The following is an 18,093-nucleotide window of genomic DNA, read 5'->3' as shown; positions in this document are numbered from 1 at the left end:
TCAACTAACTAAGTGCTTATGCATTTATTCTTGTAATAAACTTAAAAACATCCATACTTATTATTATTTTTGCTAGATTTCAGCATATTATATGACATGGACGTTTTACGCTACAGTTTTTTTACACCATGACGAATTGTAGTCGTATGTTTTTTTAACGATGAAAAGAAAAGCCACGTCTTAACAAATTGTTGTGGTCCGTGAATAATCCACGTGATTGAGATATTGTTCTGGTACGGGCTTGCGTTACAAATTTACAAAAATCCAGATCATCATCAACTTGCAATGCATGGTTACTTAAGAACGAGATTTGATGTGAGCACACAGGGGCGAAGCCAGGAAAATAAATTAGTGGGTGCATAATGCTGATAATATATTATATATGTAAATAAATATGATTTTGGGTGAATCGAACTCCCTACCACAAGATTCACTGGGTGCATTCACTACCAGCTGACCTAATTTGAAGTCCTAATTGTTATATGAAACACTATATTATGGGTGCACTTGCACCCGCCAACGTAGCTTCGCCCCTGAGCACGACTGAGACTTCGATTAAGAAGAAGAAGAACATCGGCGGAGTCTTAGCGGGAAGAAGGAACACCGGCGACGGCGATCTCTGACAAACCGGTGGCATTGAGTCGTTTTTTCTTTTTCGCCAAGAGGAAGTGAAAAAGGATGTGAAATTAGGGTTTGATACACACGATTTGGGGATAAAACGGTTTTGTCCCTTTTGTTTTTTTCTAACTTTTAAATTTTACAATAATTAAATTAACAAAAATCATTTTGGATTTAGATTAGGGATTTAACTGGATTTACAGAAAAAATTATGCTAAGTGGATAACTTATACTTTATTTTTTGGCATATGGACAATGTACTTATTGTTTTGTTCTATATTTCCAATTTTCCCTTATTATTATTACCTGATTTTGTTGAGAAGAGAAGATAGATGATCAGATTTGTACTGGGTTTTTCTACTAGTAATTAATCAACTAATCAACAGCTTGATTTCTTTTTCATAGTGTGTGAGTGTAGTCTTGAAGATTATATATGCACTTAAAATTTGACAATAATAAATTGTACCTTTGAGGTTTATTTATTTATTTGAGTTTAGTAAAATCTTTTCAAACCACTCAAATTTGTTGTAAAATTAAATTTATAAGTTTATATAATTTTATAACACATGGTTAATTTTAAATTAAGATTTCTTAATTATGAAATTAATAGGACATTATTCAGTAAGAATTTTAAAATTAAAAATGAATAAAATTCTTTCAGTTCAGTTTTTTTTTTCAAAAATATATTAATTGTATCTAGTCATTGATTGATTCAGTCAAATTATGCTGGGCTGCTTCGTATTTGGTCACACAAGTGTAAATCTGGTGATAAATTTTCATTTGTAATTTTGAGGCCCATTACTGAGGACGAATAAGGAGAAAGGTCGTTGTCGTTGATTATTTGGTAGTAGCAAAGAAGAAGTTAAAGAAAACTAACAGAACACATGAAAACCAAAGGACGTTCCAACGAACCTCTTTACTTGTATTTACCCAAAGTTGTATTTTGTGTGAAGTAAACGCAAAGACATTTTCAACTATCTACTCTATCGAAATAAAAATGCAATTTGAAAAAGTTCACAACTTTCCAATCATGTTTGTCGTGTAGCTTGATTTCAAGATGAAATGACTATAAAATGATTGAACCATTAAATAATCATAATCATAATCAGAACGTGGTCAGTTATACTCTAATCTAGTCACCATCCGTTTTAGCAATAACAACCAACCGTTGCAAATGTATTTGAGTGGGCGATGCTTCTTTCTTTATAAAAAGCTTAATATATGGTTCGTCATGACATATACCACAAAACTCATACAACTAAAGCAACAAAACAACCCTTAACCAGCTTCATTCTGCAATGGTTCGCGCTGAGATCGACACTGGAGCTCCTTTCCGGTCTGTTAAAGAGGCTGTCACTCTCTTCGGCGAGAGAATTCTTCTTGGTGATAATTACATCAACAAGTCCGCAGAGGTTATAAAACTAAACGCATACATGTTTTGCATATAACATTAACCTGAGATATGTGACTACATATATATATATGTATCAATAATTAACATTGTTGCAATGATTTTCCGACCGTGTGGCTTAGAGAGACAATGGAGATAGTAATGCGGTTTTCAGAAGCAAAAGCATAGAAGCTGAGTTGGATGAAGCAAAGGAGAATCTGAAGAAAGCTGAAGACGAGAACAAGGTTTTGTCTCAGCTCCTCGAAACACTAACCCAAGAGCTTGAAACTACTAAGGAAAAGCTAAATCATTCACTTAAAAAGTTCCCAGAACACCCTCAAGTCGACGATGACCTCAAGTTCATAGAGCATTCCACGGTTATTGAACCGGATAGCATAACCGAGATTAAGATGAACCGGTTTGATCAAAATGATGTGTATGATGAGGATCGTCTGGAGACGAGACGTTCGGTGAAGTTTGCGAATCCACCGTTGTTAACGAAGGTCATTGAGAGAAAAGATGATAAGAAGAACCAAGCTATAGTAAAGAAGCAGACAAAGAAGATGAAGCCGTTGGTCCCATTGGCTGCTTGGCTTTTTGCAAGAAACCGGTCACGTTAACCGCTTTTAGCGATCCTTGTCTTGCGTTTATACTCACGCACGCCTTACGAATTCTGAAATAATATTTCCAAAACTAGTTGTTCTTATTTTGGGGTTCGTTCGACTTTATTTTGTTATATTTTTATTTTCGACATGTAAGTAACTGATAAGCCGAAACTATAGGAGGCCATGACTACAAAATATTCAAAACTACTGTATTTGGCCTGTTTGCTACCAACGAGAGAGCAGAAGAAAAGTCTCAAACTAGCTTTGAGTTCAACAGAGAGGATACAAACATATAAGATGCCACTCAAACCAGGGTTTGGTGCTATAAGTTTGAATCTTTAAACAAAAACTAGATTCTGGACCGGGAATATTTTTTGTTTTAATTTTTTTGGAGAAATTTAATTTTTATATTTTTTGTTTTTTTTTTGTAATCATACTGTATTCAATATATTTACCAAAAGATATATTAAATATGTCAAATTGCATAACTATACACTTGTGTCATATGCATTTCAAAAATTATTTTTAAAATTTATTCCTAAAGTTTACAACATATTATATTTTCTTAATAGTTACCTAACATAATTAGTCAAAAATATTTATACCCAAAAAACCGACACGGAATTGACCTAAAAATCGAAACTCTCATACTCTTTTAGACGTAGCCTATATACTCGAATGGTTTTTATAGACTTGACTGAAAACCGAATAAATTTTTTAATAGTTTATGTTATATATTATTTTGTTAAAAGTCCACTTATAAAAATTAAATGTCACTAAAAACCTGTTCCATCACTAATTAATATTAATATTAATAAACTATATTTTTTGAAAAAAAATTAGATAAATTTTAAAGTTTCATTTTATAGTAAAGAAACTTAAGAAATATATTTCCACCGGTTTATATATATATATATTCATGTTTTAGTATTATATATATCAATTTCTGATTTAGTTCTATATGTATTATTATATAGAATAAACATATTGGGCATAAAATGAACTTACGCAGAAATTATGATGTAATCATAGTATCGAGTAATATATTAGATGCTTTGTCGTTGCGTCAAGAGCAATAAAACATTATAGAGAGAAGTTGGTCCTGAATATATTGGAAGGAGTTGTTTTAAAATACGTATTAACCGTGTATAGTTAGTTATTATTGTTATATATTTAGAATTACATTTTAAATTTCAGAAAAAATGTTGGACACAATCTTTATCAACTGGTCATGTTGCTGTTTTAATAGAATAGATTAAACAAGCGAAGCCGAAGAGATGAGTGATCAACTTTCGCGTACGACAACTAACTTTTAAAAAAAGATGATGAGTCTATATGCTCAAAGTTTTTACTAATCCCATATAATTTATGTGTAGTAAAACTATAATAACATGAGTCTATATACTGAAAGCTATTACTAATCTCATATCATTTATGTATAACTAGGTGATTTTCTCGTGCTCATGCACGGGTATAAATATTTCTAAAGTAAATATATTATAATAATTGATTGCTACTTATTTTTAATATTAAATTAATTTATAATTTATATGCATAATTTATATTAATAATATTATATTACTTTAATTTTTATATATGTTATATCTAATCGGTTTTTTTTTTATTCAATTTAGTTATCATTTGGGTAAATTAGATTGCATATATGAATTCAACTGTAATATTTTTTATCATATATATATTAAAATTTTGATTAATTTCTTATTTGCATTTAGGTGATTGTTATCTTAGATATGTAAAATTATTTTGTGAAGATTATATATAACTTAATATATATTGTGCTTAGAATGAAAAAAAAACTAAAGTGTTTGATTCCAAATTACATAAATTAATATTACGAAACGATAATATTCTGAAGTTTCATGCATATATATAAATTTTACAAAATAACTAAATTGTAACAGTTGGTTAATATTTTATTTTCATTTTTAATATATTTTGAGTTGTCCTATGATTTATATTTATAAAATAAATTACTATTCTTATAAAATTATATAATCTTATCGTAGTTATTTTAGATATAAGTTGGATTAGTCGAATCATTCATGTTGTGAGTATATTGAGTTAAATATATTCTTTCAAATTTAAAATGAAGTATAATTGGTTTTTATTAGAATTAAGTCAAATGTGCATGTATTTTCATAATATTTATCAAATTATATGTTGATGTTTTTTAAATAAATATTAGAAAATAAAATATGATCAATATGACGTTACATACGTAAGTAGCTGATACATTTTTGAAAGCTCATGTACACATATCAATATTTACAATAATTAAAATATTTTAAAAATTCTAAATAACTTTATGCCTTTGATTTATTGAATGGAAACTAAAATTTATTTTAAATAATCTTAAAATGAGAATTCGGATTTGCTTTGGTATTTTGATTATGGTTCTATTAAGTTCCTCAAACATAAAAACATACAATTTAAAATCATATTTAATATTAAGAAAAAAATAACTTTAATAATGATATAATATACTATATCTACCTCATTAAACTATTTTCTAACCATTTGATCAAACGATTATTATTTTAGAATTTTATTTTTTAGTTTTTTTTATATCTCTTAAAATAAGCAGTAAAAAGTTGTGATTGTATTTAAAACTAATATTATATAAGTAAAATATAATTTGTCGATATTTTTTGCTGTAATTGAAAGATACTATAGTCAACTAAATTTAAACTCTTAAAAATAAGCAGTAATAAATTGTGATTGTATTTAAGAATAATATTATATAAGTAAAATATAACTTATCGATATTTTTTGCTGTAACTGAAAGATATTACAGTCAACTAAATTTATGAAAAATAAATAAAATATTTCAATATTACTAATTATAAAATATTTTTAGACAATTAAACATGTTACTTAATTATTTTATGTAATCATCTAAGAAAATATATAGGTATATAAAAATATTTTTATTACTTTGAATTTTTTTTGTATTGTTTAAATTATGTTTTAAGATAAATAATATTTATGTTTATAATATCAAGATTATATGTGTAAATTGTTTTTAGTGAAATCAAGTTATATAGAAATTTATAATTTTCATGTAAGAAAATATAGATATAAAGAAAGTATTTTATTAGTTCAAAACTATATTTTATGTTGTTTAAAAATATTTTTTAAATGTAATATTACTATTTTCTGAACTTTCCTTTTTTTATGAAATCATATTATATGTACATAGATTTTCGTTTTTCAATTCTTCTTTTTTTAACTTTATGAAAAATTTCCTTTTTTATTGTATGTGTATATTTTCGGAATTTTTTTAAAAGGAAACTAAATAAAATAATAAATAATAGTATTTTAAATGTAAGTTAATTCATTAAGGGTATCAGTGTAATCAACCATCGTGAGGGTTAACTTGAAAGCGATATATATGAAACTGACTTCTCAAATAATATTATAGAGATATAATTTTAGTAACATGAGTATATTTGCTTTGTGATAATTGCGATAAAGAAAAACATGGACTTACGATGAAAATGAGACAATAACTAAAACCCCATTTTAGTTACAAATCAAAACATGCCTAGAAAGTAGTCAAAATCAGACTAAAGATAACAGGGAAGGCCTATAACAGAAAACAAAGAGTAACTATAGACAAGAGCGACCAACAATCGGATCGGATTCATCTTCAATAGACTCATTTTAAGTTGCAAGAAATAGAAAAATATACACATTATAAGTTGCAAAAAAAATGTACACATTGTAAATAAAAAATGAAAAGGAGCTTTATTCTTGGACCCCAAAAAAGGAGCTTTATTCTTCTTGTTCACCTGAGGGAGCACTTCGTGCCGTTTTGGCTACATCCACTGACGTTCTGTTGTATTATTTCTCACTAAATGGCATGGCCCCTATTTTTTTTTTACTTCTCCTCGCAGTCATCACTAGCTCGATCTTTATATATAGACATAATAAGTTGTAACTCTACCAAGGAGTCAAAGAGAAAAAAAAAAAAAACTGTAGCCATTCCCATTCATCAAAGTTATGAAAAAGTGAGAGTATCTATACAATATATAATGGGGATAAAGATAGCAAGTAAGGCGCAGACAGAAAAAGTGGCAGCACCACTGAAGCAGATGCTGAAAAGATGCTCAAGCTTACTGAAGAAGGGAAAAGAAGAGGTGCCTAGGAAGGGACATTTCGCTGTCTACGTGGGGCAATCCAGATCTCGTCACGTCATCCCCATCACACTCCTCAATCATCCAATCTTCCAGATGATGCTGCATGAAGCGGAGAAAGAGTTTGGGTTTAGGCAAGAGAGAGGCATCACCATTCCTTGCGACCAAAATATATTTCTCTTTCTCTTGGACATCATATCAAATCTCACTAGCTAGTTCATAGTTTGAGTTTCCTCCCATTATAAGCGGAATAGTTACTATGGATGCACAACCCTTTTTTTCTCATGGACATCCTTGGGTTCCACGTTACTCCACATGTGTGTCTGTCTCTATAAACATATGGATGATCGATGATCATGATTGAAGCTAATCTGGTCTCTTCAACACTCATATATCAACAACTCATTACAAGATATTTCAGCATTATTTTATTGATGACTGTTCTTCTTGTGATACAAATATCGTAAATGTTGCGGTTAAACTTAAATTTTGTTTTATTCTTACATTTTATAGCCATAACATGTAAACGATAAAGATTTATCGCCCTCCATAGACGTTTCCATTCGTCTCGCCATATGAGATGAGAGAGCTGCTATCAAATTGTTGCTTCGTGTGTTGAGAAAAAATGCCATAATCTAAGCCCACATTTTAATTGTAAAATAAGACATGATTTATCTATTTAGATTTATATTATATGTTTGAGTTTTTTTTTGTCACTTGAAAAGTACATGTTATTCTTCATATTTGCGTTGTCTGAAGCTTGGTTATCATAATAATACAGATAACTAGATTTTGATCCGCGCTTAAGAAGCGCGATATTTTTTTAGTGACTGTAAACTCAAATATTAAATGAATTTATGTTTATTATTAGATATCTAAAATATTTAAAGCTGTTTTATTATTATTATTTTAGGCGGGTACAATGTTTTCATTGAGTTTTCATATCCGAATCAGACTTGTGGTGGAACCGTAAGATCTAATAACTCATATATAGTGGAATAGAATATAATAAAATGAATAAATCAAAAAGACCGTTATTAACCCACTGAGAAAAAATATAATTTGTTTTTTGTTTTATAAATTTTTGATATATTAATATATATTTGACTTGTATAAGAAATTTCTTTTAACAAATATTGTTAAGTTTATTTATAAATATATTAATTATCAATCTACCAAAATAGTGAAGCAAGTATTATTTTTTTTTCCTTTTTTAATTTTCTATCAAACTATTATCAATTTTTTTTAAAAAAAAAATCAGTTTGTGACAGATATTTTATTATTAGAAATCCATACAATTTAAATAATGTTACATTTATATGTACTAGATTTTTTAACCGCGCTACGCGCGGATAAGATATTATATATATTTCTCAATTCTAAAAAATAATGTATAATATTATATTATATTATTTAAAAAATAGAAAATAAGACTACATAACATAAATATATTTTTTATATTTTCTTTGTAGAAATCATTATGTTGTTTGATTGTTGTACTTAATTCACATATTTGCATAGATATTTGTGATAGATGAATAACTATATTTTTATTATCAGTAAATAATATATATTTATTATATAATATAAGAAAAATGAAATTATTTACTTTTTAACAAACTTGTCTCATGTTGGGGACTCGGTTATAGACATATCATATTCGAATGAAACATTTTTACACTTATCAATCTTCTTAACAATAAGAAACAAATCTGAATATCAAAACAATATCTCATACGATCTCTTTGTGGAATAACTGCTCTGAAGAAATTGAATTTATGCATCAAAAAGGACTGGAAATGGATGTGCATATGTGTTATCTAAGTCAACTTTACAAAAAACTATTTATAGTTCATATATCATTTATGTCCATCCTATTTTTTTGTCCATCATTTCTTAAACATCTTGAAATAAGTAATGCTAATTAATAATAAACTTTTTGCTCACAAAATAAAAATCAAATTTGTCTAATTATCGCTTAATTTGTCTAACTGATATATGTATTTCTCAATTCTAAAAAATAATGTATAATATTGTATTACATTATTTAAAAATATATAAAATATGACTACATAACATAAATATATTTTTTAAATTTTCTTTGTGGAAATCATTATGTTGTTTGATTGTTGTACTTGATTCACATATTTGCATAGATATTTGTGATAGATGAATAACTATATTTTTATTATCAGTAAATAATATATATTGATTATATAATATAAGAAAAATAAAATTATTTACTTTTTAAACAGACTTGTCTCATGTTGGAGACTCGGTTATAGACATATCATATACGAAAGAGACATTTTTACAGTTATCAATCTTCTTAACATTGAAAAAACAAATCTACATATCAAAACAATATCTCATACGATCTATTTGTGGAATAACTACTCTGAAGAAATTGAATTTAAGCATCAAAAAGGACTGAAAATGGATGTGCAGATATGTTATCTAAGTCTGCTTCACAAAGTACTATTCATTGTTCATATATCACTAATGTCCATCCTATTTTTTGTCCACCATTTCTTAAACATCTTGAAATAGCTGATGCTAATTAATAATAAATTTTTTGCTGGAAAAAAATCAAATTTGTCTAATTATCGCTTAAATATTTTATTAATATGGTCTAAGAAGCTTTTAAGTGATATCACAGTTTAATTTATTAGTTTTTTTGTTAATTTTTAGAGGTTTTTGTATTTAAGATTTTTTTCCATATTAAGCTTCTATTTCTTTCACAGAATTGATATATATATATATATATATATATATATATATATATATATATATATATATATCATAAAAATTACCATCAAATCAGTTTTACTTATTTATTATTTTGTTTTAACGAAAATACACTTTTTAAATAATTTAATTTAAAATAAAATTATATACTAATTTGCTGTATTTTAACAATTTCATTGATTTAATTAATTTGCTTTGGTGGATAACTTAAAAAGTTTTCATATGAATTGGGGAAAGCAAGCTTATGTTGTTATATTATATTTATTTTGTGTATATAGAATCTATATATAATGCTAGTGTAATAAATAAAGAACATTATTTTTTTGTAAATTCAAAAAGATACATTATTACAATTTAAAATGAATCAAAATTGAATAAAATGGTAATTAAATATTTGTAAATCTAATTGTTTAGTTGGATTCTCATGAAAAAAAATCGATTGGTTAAACAAATGTTTCAAAATTTGTTGTGGTATTGTTTTGTCTATAAATTATAAAATTTATTGAATTAATATATTTAATTATTGCATCCTTAAATAATATTTTATTAAGACATTAGAAAAATATGTTTTGAGTTGTTTTGTCAAATTGTACAAAAATCTATGTTTTTTCATATTTGTAACTTCAAAAAGATACATTATGATAATTTGAAATTAATCAAAATTGAATAAAATGGATTATGATAATTTGAAATTAATCAAAATTGAATAAAATGGTAATTTTAAATATTTGTAAATCTAATTATTTTTTTATCTTGTTTAGTTGGATTCTCATGAAAAAAAATCGATAGGTTAAACAAATGTTTCAAAATTTGTTGTATTATTGTTTTGTCTATAAATTACAAAATTTATTGAATTAATATATTTAATTATTGCACCCTTAAATAATATTTTATTAAGACATTAGAGAAGTATGTTATGAGTTGTTTTGTCAAAATTTTACAAAAATCTATGTTTTTTCATATTTGTCACAAAAATTTATATGTTAAACTTACTTTTACAAAATTCTTAACTTTGTCACGAAAACAAAAATCTATGTTTTTTCATATTTGTCAACGTTCTCACACTTTCTAAGAATATATTAGCTTAGTCACTTACTTATATTTTTTTTAAAACAAAGTATCGGAGTCTTGAAAGTTGAATTCATATTATTGTAAATGTACATAAGAGTTTGTGATTATATACTTAGTGGTTCTTGTATATGTGTCCAAGAAAGTTTCAATGGCTTAGTGGTAACTGTCCTATATATATATCATACTAATCCGGGTTCGATTCTCACATTCGCATTGTTTTTTTATTTTTTACGAAAAATAAATGAGATGACATGGAAATTTCGGATTCTCTGATTGGTTGATTTTTCTATCCTATGTGGACACCCTCTCCATGGCTTATATCCCCCTTTTAGTATAGTATAGATTTATGTATAAAATGGTCTTCATAATTTGGGATTTTGTAAAAAAAGGGTCTAAAGTTAATTTGGTTAATTTTTTTTTTCTGTAACAAAAGTTAATTTGATTTATAATTTTCTTTTTTGAATGGGTTGTATCAGTTAAATTATATTTTTTAAGTTAAACACCCAAAGCCTAATTAATAATATTTATTTTGCTGATAACAAAGTGAGATTAAATATGAATAACATATAATATATAAGGAAGACAAAAAAAAAAAAAGGTCCAAACAACTTTATAAGTAGATTTTTCAAGACTGATTCCTTTTTAATAGAATAGATATATGTCAATAAATACCGGATTGTGTAAGTTTTGTAATTGATTTTGTTGGTTTTCATTGAATGTTTTTCTTAAGGCTTGGTTTTCATTAGCCTTATTTTGCATGTTTTGATATATATTAAGATTTTTTTTTACAAAAGAAAATTATGACAAAAACCACAATAGATAGGTCGCGTTAAAGGCACGGCACTACATGATGCCCGCCCACAGTTTTAGATTGTGGAAGATTACATTTTATTTTCAGTTGTTATGGTATTATCTTAGGATTAAATATTGTTGTAAATTATATTAAAAAATATTGTTGTAAAGACAAAACAAGTAAATGCGTGTAGCATGAATGTGACACAAGAGCATGAAAATGCGCTTCCTGTTTACAAAAAAAAAAGTGCTTCCTCCACCGTCACATGAGCTGAGTTTGCTTATCGAATATTCTATATTTGTGGACTCATTTATCTTAGATTCTATGATTTAACATTTCATCCTTTTTAATCATAAAAGCGTAAGTCATGCGTATGTATAGCAGCATGCAAATTGGTTACAAAAAATGACAAGCCTGGATTGACGTATTTGCTTACATAATGCGCCCATTCATATCAGTAATTAAGTTGACCTATAATATCTTAGATAATCAGAAATAGCTTGTTTTCCCTCTGGATTATTATGATATATATTTCAAATTAAAAGTACTATGGGAAATCGACATGAAAAGGCCATGAGAATGTGGTTTGGAAGTCGATGATACAACTATCTCTTCCTCTTTTAATCTCTGTTTGAGTATATCAGCTTTCCAATGGTTTCAAATGTAATCCAAATCATCTTCAAACTATAGACGCATTAATCGTAAAAAAAAAAAAATTTCGGATGACTAAATTTAAGATTCATTCAAAAAAGTTTATTTATAATATACTGAAACTTTCGTTAAACTAACTTTTATTGACCTGCAAAAATTGTATTCTTTCGTAATCAAAATACATTTTTATTGTTATTGTTATTGCTCTTGTTGTACGGCCACTTTTGCTTTAGATGCGTGCATTTATAAGGTCATATATTGGTTCTATTCCACCATCTTTGCTTTTGGACTGTTGAAAAACTGAGTTCTAATTTATCTTTTTGTCAATTTTCAGATATATTTTTAAATTTTCAGATTTTCACACACTACTTCTGCATTTCATTAGTTTTTCATCTAAAATGACACTTAACAAAAACTAAGGATCGACAAAGCTATTTGAACCTCTAAGTTTTGCATATATCTCCGATCCTTTCCGTATCCAACACAATTATTGTGGTCTACTCGACGGTTACTCGTTCAAAATATAGAAAACAAATTTGTCATGTTTTCACATATTTTTTCGTTTTACAAAAGAACTTGTCTCCAAAAGTACAAAAATTAAGATGCTAATTTGTTTATCTAGCTCAGTTTTAGTTCAAATTTTTCTTTGTTCATGTTTAAAATTCTTAAAAGCTATGGTTTTGTTATTCTTATTGAGAATTGAAGAGGATTTATCATCATGATCTGTAAAATTCAGGATTTTCTTTTATAACATGATAAGTGTACAAAATACATTTTTAATTCATTAGTTTTACTTATTATTATATTTGACTCCGGTTAATATTTATTTTGGATATATCTTCCTACCATAACATTTAATTTATCAAACTCCTTTAAAGTGACAAAAAGTACATCTAAAAATACAAATAGAGGTAATATTATTTCTAAAACGTAGTAGAAAATTTAAACATTAGATTGATTCAAAATAGTGTAGTAGTTTAAGAATATACGTAACTATTATTTTAGCACTTTTCTCATTCTCATTATGTAAATCAATGTGGCTAATTTAACTGAGTTTGCATGTAACTACGCTACATGGAGGCCCGATACTAAAGCTCCAATCCAAATAACTTTGGTTTTCCAAGAAGACACGACGATACATAAACATAGTTCGTGCAAAATCCCAATGCCGTGCGGAGGGGATGAAGAAAACTAAGACTAGTCATGGGTCGTGTGATTAGGGCTCAACGTAAGAGTGCATGCCACTGGTTCCGTCTTCAAGTCCCACACTCACCACCGCAAGGGTCCTGCTAAGTCCGTAGCCTCGACTACGGCGAGAGAAATGGTTATCTCAAGGATCCTGGACGTGGCGCTCCGTTAGCTCGCGTCGATTTCCGACATCCTATCCGTTACAAGAAGCAGAAGGAGCTCTTTGTCGCCGCCGAAGGTATGTACACGGGACAGTTCCTCTACTGTGGTAAGAAGGCGACTCTCGTTGTCGGGAACGTACTTCCACTTAGATCTATTCCCGAGGGAGCTGTTGTCTGCAACGTTGAACTCCATGTTGGTGACCGCGGAGCCCCCGCTAGGGCTTCCGGTGATTACTCCATCGTGATTGCTCACAATCATGACAACGACACCACTAGGTAATACTCTTACCTTTACTTGTGTGGCACGTGAATTGATTCTGTAAAGCCTTTCTCTTTTAGGTTTCTTGTTTGATTATTAATAAATAAAAGTGAATAATATTTTTGTCATATTAGGATCAAAGAAGATTGTGCAAAGTGGATGTAGAGCCATGATTGGTCAAGTTGCAGGTGGAGGAAGAACAGAGAAGCCCACTTCTTAAGGCAGGTAACGCATGCATACCACAAGTACCGCGTGAAGAGAAACTGCTGGCCTATAGTTCGTGGTTTGGCTATGAACCCAGTCGAGCATCCTCACGGAGGAGGAAACCGCCAGCACATTGGTCACGCCAGTACGGTCAGACCATACGTGATAAATCAGCAGGTACGAAAGTTGGTCTCATTGCCGCGAGAAGAACGGGTCATCTCAGAGGTCAAGCTGCCGCATCAGCAGCCAAGTCTGAATAGGCTAGACTTGTGACACACACTTCTATCCTTTCTTAAATTTTGTTGAAGACCTTCGTTGTATTTTATTTTATAATTCTTTTGGAGTTTTGGTGTTTAATGCTTATGAACTTTGTATTAGATTTACCTATAGAGAAAACAGTTATTATGGTTTATTTATTTTTCGTTATTTTACTTTTTGTACGTCCAATTTTGATTTTCATTGAAAATAAAAAAAAGTTGGCTGATAATTTAGACAAAAGTGAACTACGAAGACGTAAGAGTTGGTCCTGGTCACTTTGGTGCGCTAAACTTTTGTCTGCTCAATTAATGGAAACAATTGATGCACAAAAATTAATCAAATTTGAAACTGTTTCAACTCAGGTTTTTTTTTTACTAAAGAAAAAAAATTCTACTTGGTGATTTGGAATGAATCAAGAGTCAGAATTTATATGTTCAAAAACCATTTCTATCATAGCTTCCAAACTTCAACCTCTTAGCCCCTGGAGCCTCGGCTTCAAAATTAGGTCTCAATCGGTCATGCAGACAGACACATCTATCACCCATCTGACAACCTCTCGCAGTGCCATAGTACATGCACTGTTTCTGAACCTTATTTTGATCAAAGCGTCCATTGAATTTTCCATTTTGTGAATGGTATTGGTTAGTTTCATGATTCACGGTACCATGTTCCCTTATAAGGTTTTTGAAATAGTCATCACTCTTCATTGGTTGCACTACCGGTTTACCAGTCCGGTTTAAGTTCATTGGATAATTGTTGAAACCAGTTTGAGGACCCCTTCCAAATCCAACTGGTGCCTGAACAATGTTCATTTCAGGAGTGCGGTATGCAGGATTGTGGTGAGGAGGATTCATTGTTACCTTTGGTTCAGAGAAAACACGTGGAGGTCTCTGGTGGGGGTTAACGTTCATTGGTAGAGAACTCGACGGGATACGAGCTGGTAGAGATGGTTGCGTAACACATGGTTGAACAGACATTGGTATACTAACCGGGTTTCTATTGATCTGATTTAGTGGGGATATGTTTTGGTTTACAGGCTTAGGTGGTGACACTCGTCTCTGCTCAGGCTTAGGTGGTGACACTCGTCTCTGCTCAGTCTTAGGTGGTGACACTCGCCTCTGCTCAGGGTTAGTAACAGGCTGAGACGCTGTGAAACCCTGTTTTTGAGGTATTATTGTTGGCTGTGGCTTTGTCATGGGTAAGGCAGTGGCATGTTCCGGAACAAGCCTAGTAGGGTTGATGGTATTAGTCTCAAGGGGCTGATTCTTAGGTGCAGAGGATTTACCTGTTGTGTCAGTGATGAGATTCTTGATCATTTTCGGGTCGCTGAGGAGTTTGATAAGTAGATCAGGATCGATCATACTCCCTTGTTCCTTGGTTTTCATCAGTGTGGCAAGAGCTGCAGAAGCAGCAGCGAGGCTCAACTCTGGTGCAGGACCAGAAACCAGTTCTTGGATTGCACACTGAGGTTTGGTCTCCAACGGATTTTGCTTGTTTGCGGTAGTGTTGGATGATTCTTCTGAAGATTCAGACTCGTCCTCGATTGGAGTGAGACGGATGGTGGGTGTTTTGCTGTCGTCAAAGCTTTCTGCTCCAACAACCGGTGAAACAGACGGTCTGTGTGCAAAAGACAAGAGGATAAGAGACAGGTATAAAATGGTTGAATAGCATGTAAAGAGCAAGAAAGAAGGAACACAAGTACCGAGAAGGGATGGTAGAGCGATGAGGGTAGAGGGCTTCCAACACTTTAGAAATCCTCAAGTTTTCAGTTCGCCTTTCAGTACTCTCGCCACCATCTCCCATTAGCCAAGCACCACTGACTATGAACTGTTTAAACCCAAAAGACACTTTGATATAAAATAAAAAGCTTTCAAAAGAGCATTTTCCAAATCTCTAGATTGTGTATAATTATAGACTACCTTAGCAGGTCGTTTCCATTTGATCCGAGGAATGGTTGAGACACTAATCTTCTCTGCATAGTGATTCCCTTCGAAACCAGGTGGAAGATCTGGGACTTGACGTCTCCCAGGTGATTGCTTTGGGTAGTTAAGACGTTGTGGCTGAGAAGCAACTTTGGCCGGACAGTCCTCAGTTCGAAACATCTTAACCTGTTCAAACATGCATTGTTAGAACTTGACGAGTAACATCTATCAAAGATGAATAATCAACCACAGGTTTTTACAGAACATCTTACTGGTTGCATATATGCATTTACCAATCTGTGTAATCAAATTCATCATACTTTGTATATAAAATAAAATGGATCAAATTTTCAAAGTCAATTTTATTTATTTATTTATAAATGAATCATCAACATCATATATACAAACGTGGTGTGCACCTCTTGTCATTATCTGAACTGAGTTCAACGTTAGCTTCAAATAATATCAAGATTAAAGTCCAATATACCAAAGTTTCTTTGAAGTATTATTCATCAAAATTGTTTCTTTCAAATTCTAAATTTTGTTTATTTTAACAAGAGTATTAATTTTATATCACCTTTATACCGATTTGGATTCAGTATTGCACAGTTTTAGATCCGATTAAAGATCCAATTAAGATTCAATCAATTAACGGATTCACGAATCATGTGGCACAAATCAAAAGCTGAATCAAAGAAACAACATCGACCATACGACGATTTAGATAATATATATTATATATACCTGACAAAGCTTAGGACCTGATGGCCAAGAAACCCTCGATTTCTTCGATCTCTTCATAATATTCATATTAATCTCAAAGATCTAAAAAGAAAAATCGAATTTATTTTTTTCCAGGTAATTCGATTATCCGTTTATCAGATTCAAACAGACGATGATCAAATACGATTCGCTAGATCTACAGATTCAATTCGGGAAGCGTGACTCAGAGAAGAAAAAAAGAGAGAAGCGGCGCGATGATTTGGGTGGCTAATAAGAAGAACCCTAGAACAAAGCTACAACTGTGTCTCTTCTTTATCTATTTATTATGGTTTGTTTTTTTTTTTAGACTGTATTTATATATATATATACAAGGTTTTTTATTTTTATTAATTAATTGCGTGTAATTCGCAACTCTCAGCGACTCCGAATAATAATGGGTTTCGTATTTGATGGCGTAACGTTTCTAATATTTTGGAAACCTATCTTTTTCATGTAATGAAATCCTTTATTTAGCAGCACAAAAAAGGATATAGAAATCATATTTTTAGTTGTAGAATAGACATGGGGAAATATATAAAAAGAGATTTTGTTTTCCAGTTTTGTCTTGTTTGTCTAGATTATTTTTATAAAATTATAATATTTTATGAAAATTATAATAAATTGAATAAAAACGCACATGAACCAATTTTCAAACTAAACCATAAGTTCATTCAGGTAAATAAAAATATTGATCTGTGTAAAATATCATTGAAGATATAAGATAAAATCACAGAATTTACTTTTATATGATTATTTAACTATATTAAATTAATAAGGATAAAATGCAGTTTATGATATGAATATCTTAGAAAATAGATCCGGATGTAGAAAATAAAATTTCAGATTTGTCAAAAATATATACATAGCGTTATCACCCCTGATTGGAACGATACAGTAGCTTCACTCTTGCAACTTGCTCGAAGTCGTATTGGTTTTTTTTGTTTTGGTAAAAAAAAAAGGTGGTTTTACCTCCTTACCGGGAACCAAACATTATAAATAATCCCTCCTACCGTGAATTAAATCCGTTTAGCGGTAGTTACAACCGTAACTCCTTTACCACTAGGCCAACTCAACGTTGGTGAAATCGTATTGATCATGTGCTTAAGAAGGATGACTTTTACTCTGTTTGGAAAGAACAAAACTCACGGAAGCATGATGGTATATGGGTCACGACAGAAAAGTTCACTCGAAACATAGATAAGCAGATTAGGAATCAGATATCATCACTTCGTTACACGAAGGACTATCCGCTGGAGGAGATGATGCAAAGATGATTTGAGGTTAATCAACGTTGGGAAGGGTTACG

The 18,093-nt window shown here is 30.0% G+C and overlaps 3 protein-coding genes and 1 pseudogene across 3 annotated transcripts; 3 read left to right on the top strand and 1 right to left on the bottom strand.

The window, feature by feature from the left end:
* Window positions 1-116: 116 nt before the first annotated feature.
* On the top strand, window positions 117-2,887 carry LOC103841040 (WEB family protein At3g51220). The gene is made up of 2 exons (XM_009117550.3): window positions 117-2,030; window positions 2,152-2,887. The coding sequence occupies exons 1-2, from the start codon at window positions 1,917-1,919 to the stop codon at window positions 2,626-2,628; spliced, it is 591 nt and encodes a 196-aa protein (XP_009115798.1). The 5' UTR covers window positions 117-1,916; the 3' UTR covers window positions 2,629-2,887.
* Window positions 2,888-4,516: 1,629 nt separating this feature from the next.
* On the top strand, window positions 4,517-7,079 carry LOC103841039 (auxin-responsive protein SAUR50). Its single transcript, XM_033281212.1, has one exon. It carries the CDS (start codon window positions 6,492-6,494, stop codon window positions 6,984-6,986), a length of 495 nt encoding a protein of 164 aa, XP_033137103.1. The 5' UTR covers window positions 4,517-6,491; the 3' UTR covers window positions 6,987-7,079.
* Window positions 7,080-11,068: 3,989 nt separating this feature from the next.
* On the top strand, window positions 11,069-14,157 carry LOC103841038 (annotated as a pseudogene).
* A 264-nt stretch (window positions 14,158-14,421) lies between these two features.
* Window positions 14,422-18,059, bottom strand: LOC103841037 (zinc finger CCCH domain-containing protein 45). The gene is made up of 4 exons (XM_009117547.3): window positions 16,770-18,059; window positions 16,023-16,211; window positions 15,806-15,930; window positions 14,422-15,720 (listed from the first exon to the last, which is right to left on the bottom strand). The coding sequence occupies exons 1-4, from the start codon at window positions 16,833-16,835 to the stop codon at window positions 14,538-14,540; spliced, it is 1,563 nt and encodes a 520-aa protein (XP_009115795.1). The 5' UTR covers window positions 16,836-18,059; the 3' UTR covers window positions 14,422-14,537.
* Between the last annotated feature and the right edge of the window lie 34 nt (window positions 18,060-18,093).

The sequence above is a fragment of the Brassica rapa genome, chromosome A09 (genome assembly GCF_000309985.2).
Source record: "Brassica rapa cultivar Chiifu-401-42 chromosome A09, CAAS_Brap_v3.01, whole genome shotgun sequence".
Taxonomy (NCBI): Eukaryota; Viridiplantae; Streptophyta; class Magnoliopsida; order Brassicales; family Brassicaceae; genus Brassica; species Brassica rapa.
The sequence above is the reverse complement of the archived record's forward strand: the minus strand, read 5'-3'. Positions and strand labels throughout refer to the sequence as shown.

What these genes read in the sequence shown, in the direction of transcription:
- LOC103841040 (XM_009117550.3), top strand. Translation starts at nt 1,917, where the DNA reads ATGGTTCGCGCTGAGATCGACACTGGAGCTCCTTTCCGGTCTGTTAAA. An exon ending in ACATCAACAAGTCCGCAGAG is followed by an intron (nt 2,031 to 2,151) that starts GTTATAAAACTA and finishes CGTGTGGCTTAG; the next exon opens with AGAGACAATGGAGATAGTAA.
- LOC103841039 (XM_033281212.1), top strand. Translation starts at nt 6,492, where the DNA reads ATGGCATGGCCCCTATTTTTTTTTTACTTCTCCTCGCAGTCATCACTA.
- LOC103841037 (XM_009117547.3), bottom strand. Translation starts at nt 16,835, where the DNA reads ATGAATATTATGAAGAGATCGAAGAAATCGAGGGTTTCTTGGCCATCA. An exon ending in AATGGAAACGACCTGCTAAG is followed by an intron (nt 15,931 to 16,022) that starts GTAGTCTATAAT and finishes GGGTTTAAACAG; the next exon opens with TTCATAGTCAGTGGTGCTTG. An exon ending in CGCTCTACCATCCCTTCTCG is followed by an intron (nt 15,721 to 15,805) that starts GTACTTGTGTTC and finishes TTTTGCACACAG; the next exon opens with ACCGTCTGTTTCACCGGTTG.